At 39.0% G+C, this 21,822-nt stretch overlaps 1 protein-coding gene across 3 annotated transcripts in view; it reads left to right on the top strand.

Annotated features, from left to right (window-relative positions):
- The window catches only part of KIAA0825 (KIAA0825 ortholog), a 403,281-nt gene that overhangs the window by 137,887 nt on the left and 243,572 nt on the right, over window positions 1-21,822 (top strand). For all 3 annotated transcript variants that reach the window (XM_067731233.1, XM_067731231.1, XM_067731232.1), the window contains 2 exons: window positions 7,159-7,269; window positions 21,441-21,580. In XM_067731233.1, coding sequence (XP_067587334.1) covers window positions 7,159-7,269; window positions 21,441-21,580 — 251 coding nt within the window. The remainder of the gene's footprint in view (window positions 1-7,158; window positions 7,270-21,440; window positions 21,581-21,822) is intronic.

The raw sequence follows: 21,822 nt of genomic DNA, 5'->3' as shown, positions 1-21,822 counted from the left end.
ATCTTTTCAGAAAGAATGAAACCTGTTTGCAAAAATGTGTGTTCTTTTTTAACTCTTCTTTGAAGATTTCTGTTAGAATGTTGTAAAAGGAGTACTCCCTTTGTCCTCCAGGGAAAGAAACCTGCTGAAACAGAAAACATTCACCATGTATTTTCCAAAATGCTTATCACGTGTAGTTATACTTATCTTCTTCTGTAAAGGCAGTTAAGCTGCACTTTCAGAAGTGTACTCAATGCACGTTCACACACATACCCAGACAGTGATTTCACGTATTGCATTTTGCTTGTGTAGAATGTTAGTTTTAATATAGCAAATTAAAATTAATTTTTAGAATTTTAGGTAAATGCAATTTAGTTTCAATTCGACAAATGTTGTTGCCTCCCTAGGCCCTATAATTAAGCACCAGGATTAAACACAAAGGATACAACAGTGAACAAGATGAAATATTCACCCCTGAGTAATTTAGGAAAGTCTGAAAAAAATTTTAATGTTAGAATTGAATGTTATATCTCCAGAATATTTTGATGTGTTATATAAAAACTAAAAATGGAAAGTTTTTGAAAGTTGATTGTCCCCAATGTTACATCATTTAATAACATGGAAGAATGAATTTCAGTACAAGTACCAACATACCAGGCAAAGGTTGGAGTCATCAGCAATAGGCCAGAATGTTGATCACTAAGCCAAGGAACAGCAGACCTATCTTTTGGGGTTCACTTGTTATCATTCTCATGGCTTTTGAATCACTAAACTCTAAGGTATTTCAGTGCTTTGTCTGTAGTTCAGTTTCAAACTAGTACTAGGTGTTTTAAAGTTATTGTCTTAGCTTGTTTATTTCTTCAGTTATATGAAATTATTTCACTGTCCCTTACAAAACAGAAAGTGTTGGACTAAAACTTTGTTTTTCATACTTCAAGCATGTCTGGCACGCTCGAAACAGGTAGTTCCTCAAAATGTCAAGCATAGGGATGCTCATATAAAATGTTGAGCATATGGTCCTATGACGCAGTAATTTTACTCCTAGGTATGTACACAAAAGAAATGCAGACATATGTCCATGTAAAGATTTGTACACAAGTGTTCATAGCAGCACAAAGTGGGAAGAACCCAAATGTCCATCAGCTGGTGAATAGAGAACAATATGTGGCATATACATACAGTAGAATATTATTCAGCCATAAAAAGAAATGGAGTACTGGGCTTCCCTGGTGGCGCAGTGGTTGAGAGTCCGCCTGCCGATGCAGGGGACACGGGTTCGTGCCCCGGTCCAGGAGGATCCCACATGTCGCAGAGCGGCTGGGCCCGTGAGCCATGGCCGCTGAGCCTGCGTGTCCGGAGCCTGTGCTCCGCAACGGGACAGGCCACAACAGTGAGAGGCCCGCGTACCACAAAAAAAAAAAAAAAAAGAAAAGAAATGGAGTACTGACAGATGCTGCAACAGGGATGAACTTCAAAACCTGCATGCTAAGTGAAGAAAGCCAGACATGTGAGAGCACATATTGTGTGACTCAGTTTACTAGAAACTTCCAGAATAAGCAAATCCACAGAGACAGAGAGTAGATTAATGGTTGTCAGAGGCTGAGAGGAGGGGAGAATGGATAGTACCTGCTAATGGGTACAGGGTTTCTTCTGAGCCTAATTAGAATGTTATAAAATTAGATAGTGGTGAAAGTTGCCCAGCTCTGAATATAGTAGAAATCATTTAGTTGTGTACTTAAAATGAGTAAATTTTGTGGTATGTGAATTATATATCTCAATAAAGCTGTTAAAAATGAATATAGATTAGATGGAAATAGAAATAAAAGTATGTAAAATGTAAAAAAAAGAAGGTGTCTGGCAGAATGCAAAGTGATCCAGAAAATAGAGGTAGTTCTCTTAGCCATTTTGTTTAGATTAAATGACTCCCTTTGTACTCTTCCCTCTAAACATTATTTTTGAGGGAAATCTCTATCAAAAGAAAGAACTAAAATCAAACAGCTTTATGTGTGGTCTTAATAAGGTAAAACATTGGTAAACGGCTAGTTGTTAATTTTGGAGAAGACCAGTGCCCTGAATCTCTGACTAGCTGGTTCCTGCCCTGTACTCTGGGGTCAAGTCTGGTTCAGTCTCTTCACCATATGTCCTGTTCTCAGTCTGCGCTTTGTCTGTGTACCACCCAAGACTGACTTCACAGATGCCCCCCAAATTCATCCTCCTTTCTACTAAGCAGGGTCTGACAATACCTTCTATTTATTCACTCCTTTTTTTTTTTTAACCAGTATTTACAGTGTACTTTCTATAGGCCAAGCATTGTGCCAGTCATTTTCTAACTTCAAATCATCATTTTCTAACCTCAAAGAGTTATTTTCATCATAAGAAACACAAGCCAGGGGCAGGAGAAATGCAGGGAACCATACTGTACTCCAAGTATCTTACCTTGTGTCTTAAAGTTAATGACATTGAGGCAGCAACTTATAGTCCCAGGGGTAACACTGCTTTATGAAAGAAAAGCAGTGACTTAGAATTATGTTTAAAATGGTGAAGTAGATTGAATTTGGTTATCTCTGCATATTCATGGTTAGTTGGCTATGATTTTAGGGGCATCAGAAAGTCTCATACGTCCTCAGTTATCTCAAGTATTCCAGTGTTGTCTCAATAGTTCAGCTTCAAGCCTAATTCTACTTCTTCTGAAGTTATGGTCTTCTCTTGTTATTTTTATTTATTGCGTACCTCCAATGGGTTTGGCACCATGGTAGCCACAGATGATATAAGACATCTGACCTGACCCCTCTGCCCCTGTGGAACTTACATCCTTGGGCTACCTCTATTCCATCCTGGAGATTTATTCCGTTAGCATCATATTATGAGATACATTTCTTCTGGGAGGGCAGCCAAAAGCAGGGTGGCACAAGAGAAGCATAAAACCCAGCTAACTCATTTTAGCATATCAGTTTATCTCACTTTTGATGTGCACTGAATTTATTTCATGCTAGCAGCAGCTGGCTACATAAGCTCAAGGAGTCAATCAGTTTTGATAATGAAAAAAGGAAGGAAGGCAACATAATTGTAGATCAGGGACCCAGAAGAGACAGAATCTGGGATAGTGTGCTCACGTCGGGTGGTGAGATCAGTCCAGAGCCAGTATGATGTTAGTAATAGAGAAGGGGCGTGATGTTGGAGGAAAGGCAAAGGCAAGGTGTTTCCCCAAATTTATATTTTTCCCTTTAAGCAAAGCTGTCTTTACAGGCCGCTAATTTGGAAATGTGAAGAAATGTATTCTGCTTCAACCTATGGACAATTAATTATTTTAAAGGAGTATTCACATTTGATATATCAAAATTCTTTTATGTCTTGTGGAAAATGTAATTCTGTGGCTCATATGATTGTATTTTACTCTCCACTATGATTTATTTAGAGCATCTTCTCTTTTAACTGTATACCAAAACATCATTAGAGGTTATCTAATAGCTAGATCATCATTTCATTCTCCCATGGAGGCTTGTAGGCCAATTTTCACCCTGTTATACTCTCCAGAATAATGAAACTAATTTGGGATCTTGCTGTGGAATTAAATGCTCATACAGATCCCACCCCCTCTGAGACCATAAACATCTGCCGTAATATTTCATTATCGCCAAATAACCTTACTATTACCAGTACAACTCTCAGTGGAGGAAAAGAGTTTAGGGACTGGCAGAAATGCTCTGGGAAGTATTGCATTGCCAATGGTTTGTAGCCTAAGAAATTTTGGCACCAAATAACCATTCCATTATTATTAGATCCTCCCTTATTTTTTCTAATCTTGAGAATAAAACTGTACCTAGACAACTGTGTAGACTATTAGGAATTCCATGTCAGTTCTGAGGTAGTTGTAGACCTTCTTAAGAAGTATTTGCAACTGTCGTTATCATACTGATACTACCTTACATTTGTTGAGTCCTTATTATGTACAAGGCACTTTGCTAAAGGCTTTTATGCATTATCTCAATCATCACACTGACCCTGTGAGGTGATTATTATTATCCTCATCTTACAAATGAGAAAACTGAAGCAAAATTAATTGCCAAACAACATTACACATCTAATAAAGAGCCCACCCAAGATACACACCCAGGCTATCTGGCTCCAGAGGTCCTGCACACACTCAGGCAGGTGCATTTATGATCTTCCATGACCCTCCCCTTGGGTATGGAGCGGGCAGCAAAAAGTGAATGTAAAAGGATCAGAGGTAGAGTTAAGTCCTAAGAAGAAGCAAAGCCAAATAAGGGCCTAGCGAGGGATAGGGTGGTGAGAAGGGGAATATTTTAGACAGGGTGGTCAGGGAAGACTTATCAGATAAGGTTTTGAGGTAGAGCCATCTATGGAGCCAGTTGAACATGGCAGAGAGGGCATTCTAGGTAAGGTATTCATTCTTGGAGAAATAAGGTGCCCCCTACCCCCTGCAGGTAACTGGACAAATGGGGATTTATGCAAAGGGCTCAAAGAGGTAGGTGGAAAAGTAGGCAGAGGCTATGATACCACAGCCTCTAGTTCCTCCTTCTCTCTCATCAAACCCAGCTCTTGTCCCATCCTTTTCCCCAAGTACGTCACTTTCTTTGAGACAGCCTTTTTTTCCAGACTCCTTAACTGTACCTCCTCTCACATTATACCAGCACCTTCCTCTTCCTAGCTCCCTTGCTAGTGCGTGTCCCTCTCCTGCACCCTCACTCTCTTGGACTCTCTGTTCAGCCTCTGGAACACTGTTGGCAAAAATCACTCAGCTGTGCTTTTGTACCCTTTGACAATCCTACCCCTTGTCCTGTCTCTGGGTAGCCCCCTCTTTCATCCTTCTTCACTTTGGCCAAACCCTCCACCTTGTCCCATCCCACTAGTTGCTAGAAGGTGGCCTTCTCCTTTACTTCTCTGAGAAACCCAGACCATCATGTATGTACTTTAACTTCTCATCTCCATTCTTAATAATTATCTTGATTCTTACTTACCTTTATTTCCTTTGACTGGTGATCAGTGAGTCTTTTTTCCCAACCACAGCAAATCATTTAACCTGAGCTCTTGATGACATTTACCTCCTATGCCATGGCCTTAGTCTCTGGTTCTTCTCCCCAAGCCTCTCTTGTATTAAAAAATATTCCATCTTTATTACTGTGCCTCCCTTCTAAAGTAGAGTTTGTGCTCATTGTCTCCACTTTTGCACCTACCATTTACTCAATATACTGCAGCTGCCCTCATCATGCTAAACAAACCACACGGGCTAGGTCATCCATGCACACCCAATTGCTAACTTTACAAGTTTTGTCCCTCCATTCACTTACCCTCTCTGCAGCTTATGACACTATTGGCCATTTCTCTAACCCTAACATCACCTTCTCCTGGCTCTTTGCCTACTTCTCTGATGATTCCTTCTGCTTCATTTGAGTGCTTCTTTTTCTCACCTCACCCTTTAAATGTTGGTGTGTTCCAGAGTTCCATCCTTGTCCATCTTTTCATCTTACACTGTTTCTTCGGGTGAATTCACCCATTCCCATGGCTTCACCATTATGCTAGTGACTTACATATCAGTATCATCAATCCAAATGTCTCTTGTATATGCTGGATCAGTAAATCCAAATTCCTATTGGAGTCTGCACCCCCCTCAGCATATCCAAAACTAAGGAAAGCACCTGCAAGTCGTCCAGACTTCTTTTATCTTAACCCTTCTGCCTTCTACCTCCTCCCTTTTGCTGCCTCCATCCCCATATCATTAGAGAATGAATATTGTTAATTCTATTAATTTTATTTCTTTTTATATTTGTCCCATACACACACTCTCTTATGCTTCTTACTTTGGTTTAGGACTTTGTCTTCTTCTGCCTGGTCTACCGAAATATCATCTTCATTATCTCCCTTCCTCCAGCCCTAATCTCCAATCAGCTCTCCTCACTAGTGCACAAGTGAGTTTCCTAAAATGTAAAATAGCTGATAAAACTCTTATGCTATAAACTCTTCAGTGATTCCTCATTGCTAATACAAAGTCCAGACTCCTTAGAAAAGCATGTCCTGGTGTCCTGACCTAGCTCATGCTTGCTTCTCTAGTTCACACAGTGGAAGGTATGGGATGGAAATAGGACAGCCTCATTTTGAAGCCTATTTATGGAATTTTGTTCTATCTGAAATTTAGTGAGGAAATGGCTTTCAAAGAGGAGATGATCTATTAAAAATCTAAAAAATGTCAACATGTATTTAATTAGAAGGTGTTCTACTTGGCGAGACAAACAGTGGAGAGGCAGGTCAAATTTGGAAACGTGAGGATACAAGAAGCAGGCTGTAGGATGAAAAGAGAGGGGTGGGTTTTCAGAGTCAAATTCCGTTCTACCTATTATTTAAAAGATGCTATTGCTACTGTACTTTAGATGAAGAGAGATAGCACCACTTCAAACAATTCTATTTCTAAAATGTTCCCAGTTGTGACTCTTAACTCCATGTAGGCAAATATAGTCTTCTGTTATTATAAAAATTTTATTAGCCAAGCTATCTACTAAAGATTTTATGTAACAAATCCTTTCTTATTACCTCAAGATTTATTGTTGAATTTGGTCCAAGGTAGAAAAATGTTATAGTTACTTCTCCAAAGATAGTTGTAGACCAGATATTCTGGCCAAATTGTTCTAATTTTGAAATCACAGTCGTATATTTTACAGTTAAATTCTTCCTTACCCGCCTTCTATAGGCCCTTAGGAGCATACAAAATTAATTGTAAATTCTCATTAATTGTTTAGTATTTATAAATCACTTTAAAGAGTAAAAAGAGGTACCTTTATGCTAAACATTTTTGCATTAACGAAGCAAAAATGACAAAATATTGACATTTATTGGATTCAGGTTGAGGGAGGGAGACATACGTGGTATTCATTTTACTATTCTTCATACATTTATTTTTGACAAATTTTATAATGGGAATTTTTAAAATTAAATGATAATGGTATTGTCATACCTTCCCAAGTGTAAGGGTTGTTGCAGAGAGGCCTCTGAATCACTTATTAAGTTGTAAATACCAAGTGGATGAAGTGGGTGCATTGTCCATTCTAGCACAATATTGTTTTGTGTAAAATCATTAACTTTGAATACTAAGGAAAAATAAATTTTGATGGTCTTCATAGTTAATGTCCCCTGTATATTCTGAAATAATGATTTTTATTTCCCTAGGACTTTTCAGCATGGCATGGACGATTCTGCCTCAGATTCCTTAAAGCCATTTTTCAAGCAACCATTGCATTGGCTTTCTTGCATATCACATTTCTACCCTTCTTTACTCAGGTGAGAACCTCTAAAAACTAGACCATCTATAATTCTTTGATTCCTTTGAAGTTTAATAGAAACTTTTATCCATGGAGGTAAATACATCTTACAAAAAGAAATTAAAACTTTTGACACTACACAGGTAAGTAAAGAGTATATTTCTTTCTTTAGCTCAAGAATCCAAGATATAGGCCTCATAATCATTCCACTAACATAGTTTTACTAAAGTAACGGAAAAATGTGAATTTTTGGAATTTAGTTTTATTTTAGCTAATTGCCTAGCCATTTTAAAATTCATCCTTCTTGATCTATGACTGGGGATTTGACAGTTCTCCAGCTAATTGTCAAAAAAAAGCAGTAATATGGGATAATTCATGTGACTAACTCAGAGCCTGAGGAAAAAGTTGAGAGAGGAGTAACTTTAAAAATTATGAATAGGGTCTTTCACTTTTATTATTTAATTAATGGCATTTAAACATAAGAAATATCATTTAAAGCAAGAAATGTACTTCCAGAGTAATTTGATGACATTTTGTGGCATTATGTGGAATGTCAGATTGATTCTTTGCTGAATATATCATAGGAAAGTAGCTTTCCTTGGTATCTGTGAATAAATATATCATGTATAGCTGTAGGAGAATATTGTTAATCCCTACACATTCTTGATTCATCTTAGAAATACACTATTAGTGATTTCACTATCTAAATTGACTGACTGTATCTCTCTCTTGAGGAACAAGAGTCCTACTCGTAAAAAGAGGGTATGAAAACCTCATACACAAGTCTCTATAGACACAATAAACATATACTGTTTACCTATCATGTGCCTGTCCTCATATACGTAACGGGAAATCCAAGATCAGTGAGACATTTGCCCTCCTACCTTCAAGGACCTCAGAGTATTGTTGTTACTTCACTTACATATAAAACATTTTCAACATCTATGAACAATTCCTTATGACTGATTCCTAGAAAGGGTACACTCTGGGACTTCCCTGGTGGTACAGTGGTTAAGACTCCACGCTCGCAATTCAGGGGGCCCAGGTTTGATCCCTGGTCGGGGAACTAAATCCCGTGTGCCGCAACTAAAGACCCAGCGCAGCCAAATAAGTAAATATTTTTTGAAGAAAGAAAGAAATGGAACACCCTTAATACTCTGTCACCTCCATACACTGCAGCTGTCATGTAAATACCTCTTACGTCTTTAAGGATTAAATAGCTGACTTTAATATTCGTTATTGCAAAGGTAACACATTAAACAACTGGATCTTTTACAGCGTGAGTTAAACAAACAACATGTTTCATTTTGATGAGTTCCCAAACTTCTAAACATATTTGTTCTCCATGTTACTATCACATCTGTTTAATCTTCTTCTTTTTTTTTTTTTTTTCCGGTACGCGTGCCTCTCACTCTTGTGGCCTCTCCCGTTGCGGAGCACGGGGCTCTGGACGCGCAGGCTCAGTGGCCATGGCTCACGGGCCCAGTCGCTCCGCGGCATGTGGGATCTTCCCAGACCAGGACACGAAGCCGTGTCCCCTGCATTGGCAGGCGGACTCTCAACCACTGCGCCACCTGTTTAATCTATTTTTATTGCCTGCTTTTATCTTACTCTATAACCAATGGAGTTACCTCTTTAAGCATAGCTGTTAAGACTTCCACCTCCAGGCTTGCTCTGTTCAGCCCATCTAGAGGCCTGGGAAGTCAGTGTGTAAATGGGTTTATCTTTCAAATAGCTTCTTATATTTAATTTCTTTCTCTTTTCTATACCTAAAGCAAACGTAAGTGTAATAAGACTTTTCTTTCTTTCTGCTTGATTGTAGCCATCAATCTTCACTATTATCCTAATGCAAAGATTAGAACATGGTGGTGACTGCTCAGCCCACAGTGGAAATGCAATTTGATACAAGTTTTTTGGAGAGCAATATAATAAAACTGTATCAAAAACCTTAAAAAAATGGCGCAGTGGTTGAGAGTCCGCCTGCCGATGCAGGGGACACGAGTTCGTGCCCCGGTCCGGGAAGATCCCACATGCCGCGGAGCGGCTGGGCCCGTGAGCCATGGCCGCTGAGCCTGCGCGTCCGGAGCCTGTGCTGCGCAACGGGAGAGGCCACAGCAGTGAGAGGCCCACGTACCACAAAAAAACAAAAACAAAAACAAAAAAAACACTTAAAAATATTTATGGCCCTTTATCAGCAATTCCATTGCTAGGAATCAATCATAAGGAATTAATCAGAGCTGCTGAGAAAGTTTTATATGCAAGGATATTCATCGAAGCATTATTTGTAAAAGGAAAACATGGAAATAAATGTCTCACAGTATGGAATTAGACAAATCACCTATGGATTAGCCATGCGATAGACTACTGTGGCGTCGTTAAAAAGGTTGATTTTGAAAAATATTAAATGACAAATCATTGTGATTTATACTCAAAGGAAAACTGCAGGTTAGTAATGTTGTAGTAATCAAAGCCAGCCCAGTTTTTAGAGTGATAACTGTGAACCTGACATGCCCAGTGCTTCATGTACATTATCTTTTTCAAACCTCACACCAGTCTTTGAAATAAGTACTCATGTGCTTCTTTCATGGAGAGTAAAGTGATGTGCAGGTAGCAACTTTCTGAAGAGAACAAATCTGGGAGGCAGACTCTGAACCTCGGCTTGTCTGCTTCCAAAGCCCGAGCTCCTGACAGCTGCATCTCCACCTTTCAGAGGGAGAGCAGTCCAGGATGACGTTAACAGTCATGCAAGAAAAATCTAAGATTGTCAGTTATTCATTATGTAAAGTCTCTTTATCGTTCCACTTGCAGGAGCCCTGATATACTAATGTATAGTGTTTATCTCCAAGGGAGGGATCTAGTAGGCAGATTCCCCAAACTTGCATCATATGGGAGCCCCCATTTCCCAGGGAATGAACAATTATTGCAAGATGGCACACAATTGAGAAGTGTTGAACTATGCCATACTACTCTACACATAGCATTTTAAAAGTATGTAGAGAAAAACAAATATTGAAAGGATATAAAAACTCTATGCTAGGGGCTTCCTTGGTGGCGCAGTGGTTGAGACTCTGCCTGCCGATGCAGGGGACGCGGGTTCGTGCCCCGGTCCGGGAAGATCCCACATGCCGCGGAGCGGCTGGGCCCGTGAACCATGGCCACTGAGCCTGTGCGTCCAGAGCCTGTGCTCCGCAACGGGAGAGGCCACAACAGTGAGAGGCCCGCGTACCGCAAAAAAAAAAAAAAAAAAAAAAAACCTCTATGCTAGAGAGCTTATAGTTTATATGTTTATATGGTAGGATTGTAAGCAATTTTAATTTTTATCTGGGCAATTTCCAAATTTCCTATAATGAAAGCAGCTTAATTTTATTAAGATTAAAAAAATTTAAAAGAAACCTCATTTTTTTAAATGCTCTTTGATTCACAGGTATTACCCTGTAACCACTCTACAGAGGATTTCTAGCTCTGGGCACTTCCTTTACCCCAACATTCTATGTCCGGCTGCCCATATTTCTTGAATGACCCACTGTATTACTGGAAACCCAGCATGATGTCTTCAACAGATCCTTCTTTTCACTCTTCCCTTGTCCCCTAACCATGGTGTCTTTTCTATAAGGAACACATCCTTCTTAAACACTTCAAGGGTAGAATCTTGATTCTGCTTTCCATATTGAGCTGCTTGTTGCCTATTCCTACTGTATTATCATGTTCAGTTGATTCGTTCCCGCAGTTCTCTTAGAAGCAGTCTTTCTCTATAACCCATTGCAACAACCTTGGTCCATCTTACTATTATTTAATATGTTTTCAAAACTGTTTTTGTTATACCGTTCTACTGCTCAAGAACCTACAGTAGCTTCTGCTTCTCCCACACTGCCTGGCTTGTTTCCTGGAGCACCCAACACTCTTCTCCGCTCCAGTTGTCAGTCTTCTCTCTTGTCTTTAAGACACAGTTATTCTACAATTTTAACCTTTATTTATTGCTTACTCTCAACTTTGAGCCTTTATTTATGTAGTTTTCTCTCCTGAAATGCCTTTGGTTCTCTATCTTGCCTTTTTAAATTCTCCATGCAAGTACAGTATGAACCCTTCTACCCTGACTTTCTGACAGTTATTCTCTCTAACAGTTCCATATAATCTGCACAGAAAGACATGATCCATGTGATTCATGATCCAACATGTTCAGAACAGAGGAACCCAGGATAGCAATAAAAGTAGTTTCAAAATAACTCAATTTATTGATTTGCATTTGTCAAGCATTGCGATGGGAATACCTAGACCACCATCATGTGACCTTAAAAATCTTTACCTTTCCATCCATTTCCTCACATAAATCAGCTGTTGCTGTGTGTTTTTCACCCTTAAATTATCCTCCAAAACTCCATTCCTCACCTTAGCAACTAAAATGAACTGTTCAGGGAAATACACATGGGTTGAATGATGATAAACTAAAAATATAGTATGCTTTTTTTTTGGGAAAGGGTGAGGATGAGACTAAAATATTTAATATTATGACGTATCTTAGTAATTTAGTCACCTATTTGCTCATTTATTTACACCTGTGCATTGTTTCAGAAAGATTTAAGTTGGCTTTTAATAGTATTAAATATATTAAGATAATGAATTAAAAGTAGGTGAGAAGGAAGAAACAGAGCAAGGGGGACATGAAATTAAGACTTACAATAAGAGTTAGAAATGCATAAATAGTTGTATGCACCGTTAATTTGTCTATAGGGTTACTAGAGAATGCCTACCAAGTATATAAATTGGTAAAAATAGAATTTTTTATGTTCTCCTAGAACTCCTGGAATAGAGTTTAGAAGAGTTTGCTTTAGGGAAAATATATGTATTTTCAAAGCAATAAGTAAAATATACTATATTCATTATCCCTAGCAGTGTTACAGGCTAACAATGTGAGTTGATTTAGAAAGGGTAATCAGTTTCATGCTAGATTAAACTAAGGTATGTGGAGAATATATTCATCTCAGTGTTAATACTATGACAGCACACTGTACTTTCATATAAATGTTCAAGAAAGAATACTATCTTAGTCAATTATACTGTTGCATTATAAAGTTTTTTTCTTATTATTTTCCCAACTTTCATCATCTTGTGGTTCTTTCAGTAGTTCCAAATACTTTTCAGGTCTTCCTTAGCTAAGGAGGTCATAACTGGACACTGAATCCAAGTAGCATAATCAGTGTGAGTGAACAGTCCATTCATTTTACACTGCTCATTTTCTTTTATGATGACATGATGTTTTGATTCATGGCCAGTCCATTCTGAGCTGTGGATATTTCTTTCTACTATGCTTTTGTTTCCATTATGGTTTTACTCAATGTAATCCTGTTTTGGACTTATATGCTTTTTTTCCCCTCCCTAAATATTAAGCTACCTTTGGCTTCATTATATTATATGCTATGTGGATCTTCCCATTTATGCAGTTTACCAAGATGTGTTCATTCATTCTTTCAATAAATGCATTTTAAAATTTTTCTCCAAGTAAGGCATATGCTAGGTATAAGTGGTGAGGGAAGAGATAGCCAATAAAATTTCTTTGCAGGTTCATCTACTTTGACCTGGCTATTAAATATTGAAAATCTCTAGCATTCTATCATAGAACCTTTTGTAGGTGAACTCACACATGTCTGTAGTTTCATGTACTTTTTAAGTGGCCCCCAATTCAAATCTCTGCTTTCAGTCTCTTCTAGGACTACAGACCTATATATTCATGGATGTGAATCGTACATGAATGTCTTCCTCAGGTTTATACCTGGTGAGCACAGAGACACCTCAAACTCAACATGACAAAAACTGAACTTAGGATACTCCCCTCCAAATTGATCCTCTTTCATTTTCCCCCATTTTGACTAATTGTACCTGCATGTGATTGTATAAGGCAGAGACCAGAAGGCAACCGAATACCTCCCTCTTTCTCTTCTACTAGATCCAGTTCATTACTAACTCTCGTTAATTTTAGCTCCTAATATCTGTTCTCCATAGTACCACCTTCGCCTTAGTGCATCACCTCTCTCCTGACTACTGCAGTGGCTCCTTGGTTTCCTCCCGTGTATATGTTGACTCCAATATTCTCCAAACTATAGCCAGAGACTTCTCAAACCAAAATCTATTTTCAAAACTAAGTTTTATCATTTCACACTTATAGCTCACAGCCCTCCATGAATTCCCCTTCATCCTTAAGCATACACAAAAAATTTACCATGGCCTGTAAAACCTACATAGATGTGGCTTACCCTCCTCTGCAACCTCTTCTGATACCACACTACCCTGTGATTTTGCTCCTCACACATTAACCTTTTTCACATTTCCTTGCCATGAAATGTACCATTCTGCCACAGGATCTTTGCACATGCTTTTCCCTTTCCCTGAAAGGTCTTCTTCCCCTTTCATCTAGTAATGTCAATGTATCTTCCTATCTCAGTTCCAGTGTGACTTCTGTAGGGAAGCCTTTCATCAACCCCAAAGACTAGCTTACTTCTTCTCACTACATCTTCTAATAGCATCTTTTGCTTTTTCTTGATTGAGTTTTTATGGTTGTAATTTTATCTTTATTTGTATGACCATTTAAGCCATGCATGGATTCCCTGCTGAATTCTGTAAAAACAATGGATTTGTTTTTTACTTACTGTTGTGTCTCCATGGCCTTGCACACAGAAATCAGCCAACAAATGTTGGTTTAATGACTAAGTGAATTAAGGAACAAATGAGTTATTGTAGTATTGTTTCAGATATTGCCACATTAAATGGTACTTTTAACTCTTTTCAAACATTTGATCTGAGTGGTCAAGCTCAGTGATGGGAAGAAAGCTCTTGTTGGGTAGGTGGCTTCTAGTATCCTCAGGAGAGAACATCTGGGGAGGAGGACAAAAGAGAACTTTGGTCTCCCAGCTGCTGCTGTCAGGCTGTTCCGTAGGACTGAAGAGAAAAGCTTAGAGAACTTGTACTCTGATGCGGTGCCAAGCTTTGACCTGGAGCCAACAGTCAGGGGAGAAGTAATGGGAGCTTTTGAACACCAAAGCTCTAACATGGCTGTTCCAGAGTGTGGATGGACAAGCAGCTGGATATCTGAAAAGATTTTCAGAGTAAAAGTCATATGTTTGTGGAGCAGTTACTAAAAGAAATGAAAATGTCACGTGAGCTGGTTACTTGATATAGCTAGATATTTCTACATATCTTTCCTTTTCTATTATGGTTTAAAGGTATTATATAAATAAGAATATAGCAATGGAACCAGCAATGAGATAATAAGAAACAACTATAGGTTTTCACATTAGACAGACAAGGTTTGCAGACCTGTATAGTTTTGTGATTTGGAAAGTTAGTTAAATAGTTTATATTTTTGTGAGGAAGTTAAGACATAAATACAGTATGATCTTATTGATCTACTTGAAAACAGCACATAATACCATTGTCTACTTCCCCCATCTTGAAACATCTTCTTCCCTTAGCTTCTGAGATATTCTCATGGCAGAGTTATGAGGATTTAATTAGCTAATGTGCCTACAAGGCACCCATCATGTAAGTGCTTACTAAACAATCATTCAGTACTGCTGTGTTAGTAAAGAGCTGTATGTTTCAGAAAGTGGAAGGTCTTATCAATTATCCAAACATGTTAAAAGGACCAGCTCCAAGTATGATAAAGTGGAAAGAATATTGAACTATTTTGTCATTGAGTCTCTGCACTTATCAGAAGTGTGATGCCAGGGGAGACCTTTCTTGAACTCCTGTAACAGGATATTTATTATCTGGTAGACAAGGACCAATAGTAGTTAAAGGCTCCAGAGAGATAACTTCTGCTCCTCTAAAGGGATGGTTAAGTGATTTAGTAGTCTCCAGTGTCTTATTGACTCAGGTGCTAGAATAGCACTTCTGGGGGAGTCCAAAAGTGATGGCTGACATGTAATATCAACATTATTTTTAAAATTAAAATTAGATTCTTGTGTATTTTTAGAAATAAGGTACACTAACCTGTGTAACACTAAAGTGTGGAGCTAGGGCTCTGAGTTTGGGGCACTAATATATCTTTGGGTGATTTTCGAGAAATGGGGTCATCCCAAGTGAAAAAGTTTAATTTACTAAAATCAAGAAATAATTCACATCCTCACAGGTTGAATGCCTATCCTTTAAGTTGCATACCAGGTAGTGTGGATACCATCAACTCTGAAAAACTGAGACTCTTTAAGAGTATCAGTTTACCTCAGTGGACAGAGTTATTAAAAATCAAGGCAAATCCTATATATAAACATGCAGGTGAACCCTGTCTTATTTCTATTTATTGAATCATCTCCAATTATAAATATCATAGAGACATGGCTATACCCATTATAGAGATTAAAATGTATGCAAACATTTTCAATGTTATAACTACATATATTTTGCACATTCTTGATTAAAGTGATGAAGAAAATACTTTGGGTTTTTGTTTTCCCCCCTCAGCTTTTTTCCCCAGGTACTAAAGAGAAAATGTTAGAACTGTTTTAAATATTTGTCTCCCCAGAAAGATTTGGAAGGATTAGTTTTGGAAAGGCAAAAGTAGTATAGTAGTACGGAGCTTTTCCTCCTCTGCTTTCATTATCCCACTTTAGGGCTTTCACTCTCAGTTTCTCTTTAGTTATGCCCTTGCCTTTGTTCTCTGAATCATGTAACTTATGGTCTCTGGCATAAATTTGGCCCAGTAATCCGTGACAGGAACCATCTGGTCAAAATCAGTCCCTAGATACCTTAAATAACATGGCTCCAATTTGGGAATCAGCCTTGAGACCACAAACCCGAGTTTGAGTCAAAAACATGGTATCCTCAATCAGGAGGTTGAATAGAGCCAAACATCCTCAATGCTGGAAAATGCATCTTACCCACCAAATATCAACCAGGTTGAATGGAAGGAAACATGGAGTAGTGGAATAATCATGGGTTCTGAAGTCAGAAAAACCTGGATTCAAAGTCCAGTTGCCATATTTATTAACGAAATGACCTTGGACTATTTTCCCAATATTCCTGAAACATACGTTAAGTGAGATGAGTCCTAAGTGTCTCCATGCATGTCTTATTTTGCATTTCCCCAAGAAGCAGACCCTGAGACAAGGATTGAAGTGAAATTAGTTTATTTTCTAAGTGACACTAGAGGGGAATGAATAAGTGAGACAGAGAAAGAAAGACAGCAAATAAAGATTAGTGTAATCAAGCCAACTACCACAGGAGTAACTAGAACTTATACCTTCAGGGGAAATTCTTGGAGCCAGTGGCAAAGGCACATCTCAGAGTTTTCCCGCCAGGGCAACAAGGATGCTGAGGAATTTATTAGCAGTTTTCATCCATCGTTGGTTGAAGGCTGCTCTGGAGGTGTTAATTTGCTGGCACTTCCAACCTGTCTTGCTGGAAGGTAGAGAAATGCAGGTTCTGACAGCAAAAGCCTGGCCATTGTCAACTGAGTGGTAAGGGCAAGAGGATGTGGGGACATTGACATTTGTTCTAACCCTTGCACCACTGAAATCCACTCATTATTGATGTTAAGTTCCCTGGGCCTTATCATTGATTCTTCAAGGTGATGGCTGGTCAAAAAAAAAAAAAGTTTTATTATGGTTGAGTTAATGGGACAAGTTAGAGTGTCTCCTGCTTCCATTATTCCTGAGTCTGCAAATGCTAATCATCATTACATTCCTCTACCACTTATTCTAGCTTCCCCTTACCCTCGGTCGGTCATCACATCTGCTTGCATATGTTGCTTCCCTAGCATAGACATAGACCTTCATCCTCGAGATGTTGAACCATAACTACCATTCCCTTATCAGAATTTGGTTACTTTGGTCACCTATTTACGGTTATTACCAGTCATGAGAGCATCAAGAGATGCCCTGGTGAATCCCTTGAGTTACAGACATACTCCTCCCTGCTCCTCATATGCAGTAGCAACCCTAGCTCCTCGGTGATAATCAGGGTTATTACCCTTACCAATATAGTAGCTCCTTTCTTCGCCTGCTAGACTGCTGGCATGGGAATCCAAAAATAACTAGAAGGCAGCTATAACATTAGGTTTAGTGGATTTATTCATGGTCCACTGGTAGAGGTGTGCATTTTCCAAGTCACCCCACCACAGAAACCAGGACCTCCACTCACCCAGAGCCTATGGGGAGTTATGGGAATGGAAAACACAAATTAAATTCCTAGTGGATAATCAGGAACTCTGGTGAGGAGGTGGCTTCTAGTATCCTTCGGAGAGGACTTTCAACCTGTGGCTCCTGGACCCATATGGTTTTTCTCTTAGGGACATAGAACCATATAATGGCTGTTCATTTAAAGTAAATACCAAGTGTTGAAGAACAGTGCCCAACACTGCTCGGTGTTATCCCCAAGCTGTGCATTTCAGAGTCCATTCCAATGTTCCCCTAGTCTGACAGCTTCTGCATGTTAAGTATATGGTAGGAGCAGTGACTCCCAAGGTCATGTGACCTGAGCAGTGAGGCTGCTCTTACTGCAGTCTGAACCTCCTACAGAGTCTTTGCTTGCCCTGTGCCCCACACACAACTGTGGTTGGAAGTCAAGCCATAGTGTACTGACAGGGCTAAGATTTTATAAATTTTCTACTGCAGTGTGAACACATACTAAAAAACTGCAGAAATTACAAGTGAACTACTTGATAAGTTTTCATAAAGTAAACACACCCAAATACAGCCAAGATTTTGAACAATGATTCTCTAAAAATAATTTGTTAGTTTCATAAACTAATAATGACTGAACCCCAACATTGCCTGGATTTGAAAAATTCCTTAGGCCTTTTCATGCCCCAGAAGTGCAGCACTAATTAGAGTATAAGCCTGATATAACCCAGCCATAAATTTGTCCTGTCTCCTAATACAAGATTTATGCATTCCAGTGGATTTATAAATTTTGTTCTCTTCTTTGTATTATAGTGGAAGTCAACATGTACATATTTGATACATATATACATATATTAAAAATTTCCTTTTCTGTCATTTTTTGTAAGGCTAATCTCACTTTCACAGCTCCTCCAGCTCAAAGGATGAGGGAACATATGCTTCTCCATATGCCCAGTGCCGACTCCTCAATGCATTTATTACTCGGAGCTTAGTGACTGAGGAATGTTTGTAATCTTTTATTTTTCCTTGTAGTGAGTCATTCTACTGTACATTTCAAAATCTGTGATAAGTTGAAAGATCCAAGAATTGAGGTACATTTCAACAAACAGCTTCCCATCTGGTAAATGAGAAGTTTTGTTTATAACCAGGTATTCAAATAAGTGGTATGAAATGACATTCAAATTATTTTGTCTCATTACATGTCTAAAGGACTGAGCAAAAACACAAGCCTCCCTCCAATTCACCTCCATACTGCAGCCAGGTCAGGAAACTCATCTGCCTTAAATTCTTCAACAGGTCCAAAGTCCCCACCTTGGCTAATGAGACCCTCTATGAACTGGCCCCTGTCTTCCTTCTTCAAATTGTCTCTCAACAATCCCCTTCCTTTCCTAAACTCCATCAAACTGGATCTTTCAGTTCATTAAATGTATCCTTAAGTCAGCACTCAACTCAAGCAAAATCCATAGGTAGGAAATGCTAAAAAAAACTAAGTCAATTTTGATACACAGCTTACTACCAACTAGCTGCTTTTCATCTACCAGACCCCAAGCAAGTTTCTTGAAGTCAGCAGTTGGGGTTTAGGATAGAAACAGGGACAGCCATTGTGAGGATCTGCTTCAGTGTTTCAGTCCAAAAGGCTCACCTAGTGGTTTCTTCCTCTGGCACCATGTTTGGATTTTCTGCAAGAGCCAGACCAATCTGGGAATACCCAAAGGAATTCAGAACTGCTGAACTGACAGACCTGTTTCCTCTGGTCTGAGGGTTAAATAATTCCCCGCTTCTCTCTCCACCACCCATCTAGCTAACACTGCCTCACCAATTGCCAGGGAGTTTCTCCGTTTTGAGTTATGTTATCAGTCTCACATGGGAAGCCTGTGTTGGTCCAAAGTTCAGGTGATTTTGTGCATCATAAGGTTGTGAGATGTTCCAAATGCCCCAAGCCAAACCAAAGGGGAGATGCTTTTAAATTTCATTTTACATCTTCAGATCCTCTCACTTTTGTTTAAAGCAGCATTTTGGCAAAGCATCCTCTTTTTTTTAAGAGTTTATCTACCCATTTATGAGCATATGAGTCAATCAGCTAACATTGACAGAGCCTTAAATGTGCTTAGTTCATTGGTAAGAGCTTTGGGGTGTAAAACAAGTGTGCTCACAAGGCTTGAATCTGAGTGGAGAGATAAAGCTTTAATTGATGAAATAATAAAGTGCTAAAATCTGCATACTTGCCATAAGTTCTTTAATTCAGAGTGAAATAGACTGCTATGGAGAGAAAGTTTTAGTGAAGTCTCTACAGAGAAAGTGATATTTTTGTGGCAAATTGAAGGATGCGTAAGATTAAGTATAGGGTCATCTGGAGGTTGCTGCTCAGGTGGCAGCCAAGGTGGACCTGTATAGGCACAAAGCCACAGAGGCAGGAAAGATAATACCAACTAGGCCTATCCCTGCTACCTGTGCTCCAGAAAGCACTGCCTTCCACAGTGGTTCTCAAACCTTAGTGTGCATCAGAATCTCCTGGAGAGGGCTTGTTAAAACACAGATTTCTGGGGCCCATTCCCAGAATTTCTGATGGGATAAGACCTGGGAATTTGCATTTTTAACAAGTTCTCAGGGCTTCCCTGATGGCACAGTGGTTAAGAAGCCGCCTGCCGATGCAGGGCACACGGGTTCAAGCCCTGGTCTGGGAAGATCCCACACGCCACAGAGCAACTAAGCCCATGTGTCACAACTACTGAGCCTGCTCTCTAGAGCCCGCGAGCCACAACTACTGAGCCTGCATGCCACAACTACTGAAGCCCGCACTCCTAGAGCCCGTGCTCTGCAACAAGAGAAGCCCCCGCAGTAAGAAGCCCATGCACTGCAACAAAGAGTAGCCCCCACTGATCGCAACTAGAGAAAGCCTGCACGCAGCAACAAAGACCCAAATGCAGCCAAAAATAAATATATAAAATAAATTTATTTTAAAAAACCCCAAAACAAGTTCTCAGGTGATGCTGATGCTGTTGGTCCAGGGCCCAAGCTTTGGAAACCTTTGCTCTAGACTATGATGATGGTTCACCACTCAGTACATTTCATCTGGAAACGATGCTGCAAATCGTCTCTCTCAGTGATACTCTTTGTTCTGCTTTCTTCCACGCTAAAGCATATGGTCTTCTCATTCACACCTTTACATTTCTCAATCTCATCTTTCCTTCCCAGTGCCACCCTAGTCCCACAACCCTTATCTCCACAATCAGATTGAGTGTGGTCATTTCCTGCCATTTTTTTGTTGTAGTTGTAAGTTGATATCAGATGCTGTGACCTTTAGCCAGTCTAAACCTTGAGACTTTAGAAGGAAAAAGTGAATAATGTTATCAGTGTTCAGTTTCTACCTTATTTCCTTATCTCTTGCAGATTCATTGGTAAATTAATGTGGTGATGTGGGGGACCTGATTTTAATTTTCTATTCAACACTGATTATAATTTCCCAAGTAGAAGCTTATTTGCCTTGGAATTATTTCTCTTTGATAAACTGATTACCCAAGTAGGTAGCAGTGTGACTGTTAGAGTGGTTCTGATAATTGCATGTTGATTTAAGGCTTTACATATTAAATAATTAGATTATGGTTGACCTTTGACAGAAGCTTTGAATTCCTTTCATTTTATCAGCAATCACAGTACATGGCAAATTAGTAGCCAAAACACATTGTAACTTCTCTCCATGAATAATGAAAGAAGTTAATAGCACATAGTAGGCACTCATGTATTTGTTGAATGAACAAATAAATGCATTAAAAATGCATAAATAATTTTTATTTGCTCCATGAAGCTAAAACAGACATAGTTCCATGAAATATACGCATGGTTATTTTGTATCAGTTTTAAATTTGGCAGGTTACCAAATGTTAATTTGCTTTTAGCTAGTAGAGATTAAATGTAATTCCTTCCCTGAGCAGCCCTAAAGTAAGCAAGCATGAAAGCATTTTCACAGTAATCTGGGAGGAATTGACATTTAAAGGAGTTAGCATTACATCTGTACTTTAAAGCTATTAATTTCATAGATAAATTAACTTCATTACTCCATCTTTATCTTGCATTTTGAAAGGACTCCATCAGCTGGACGATTGACAGCCGAGGGTCAGTTGAAACTGCTGTTATCCCAGCCAGGCTGTAATTGGAACCTGCTTCTGGAAACCCTACTGCATCATGATGGTCTTTTACTGAGAATCTTGCTAAAGAGCTCAAGTGAGTATTTGTAGTTATGAGAATGTCCTGAAAAAACCCAGTCATTGCTCAAGTTGAATGGAATTTTTTTCCTACTTGAATGTTGACAGAGGGATGAAACCAACTGCATTATATCAATAGTCAGTGGGGTTAGCAGCAGGCAAAATATTGAGTAACTTTATAAACCTATTGGAAAGATTTTTTTCAGGGATTCTGAATGAGGGCAAAAAATATTTTTATATAATACTGTCCTATCATAAACT

The sequence above is a fragment of the Pseudorca crassidens genome, chromosome 3 (genome assembly GCF_039906515.1).
Source record: "Pseudorca crassidens isolate mPseCra1 chromosome 3, mPseCra1.hap1, whole genome shotgun sequence".
NCBI classification, from domain to species: Eukaryota; Metazoa; Chordata; class Mammalia; order Artiodactyla; family Delphinidae; genus Pseudorca; species Pseudorca crassidens.
Note: the sequence above shows the minus strand (reverse complement) of the source record. Positions and strands in the feature narration are given on the sequence as shown.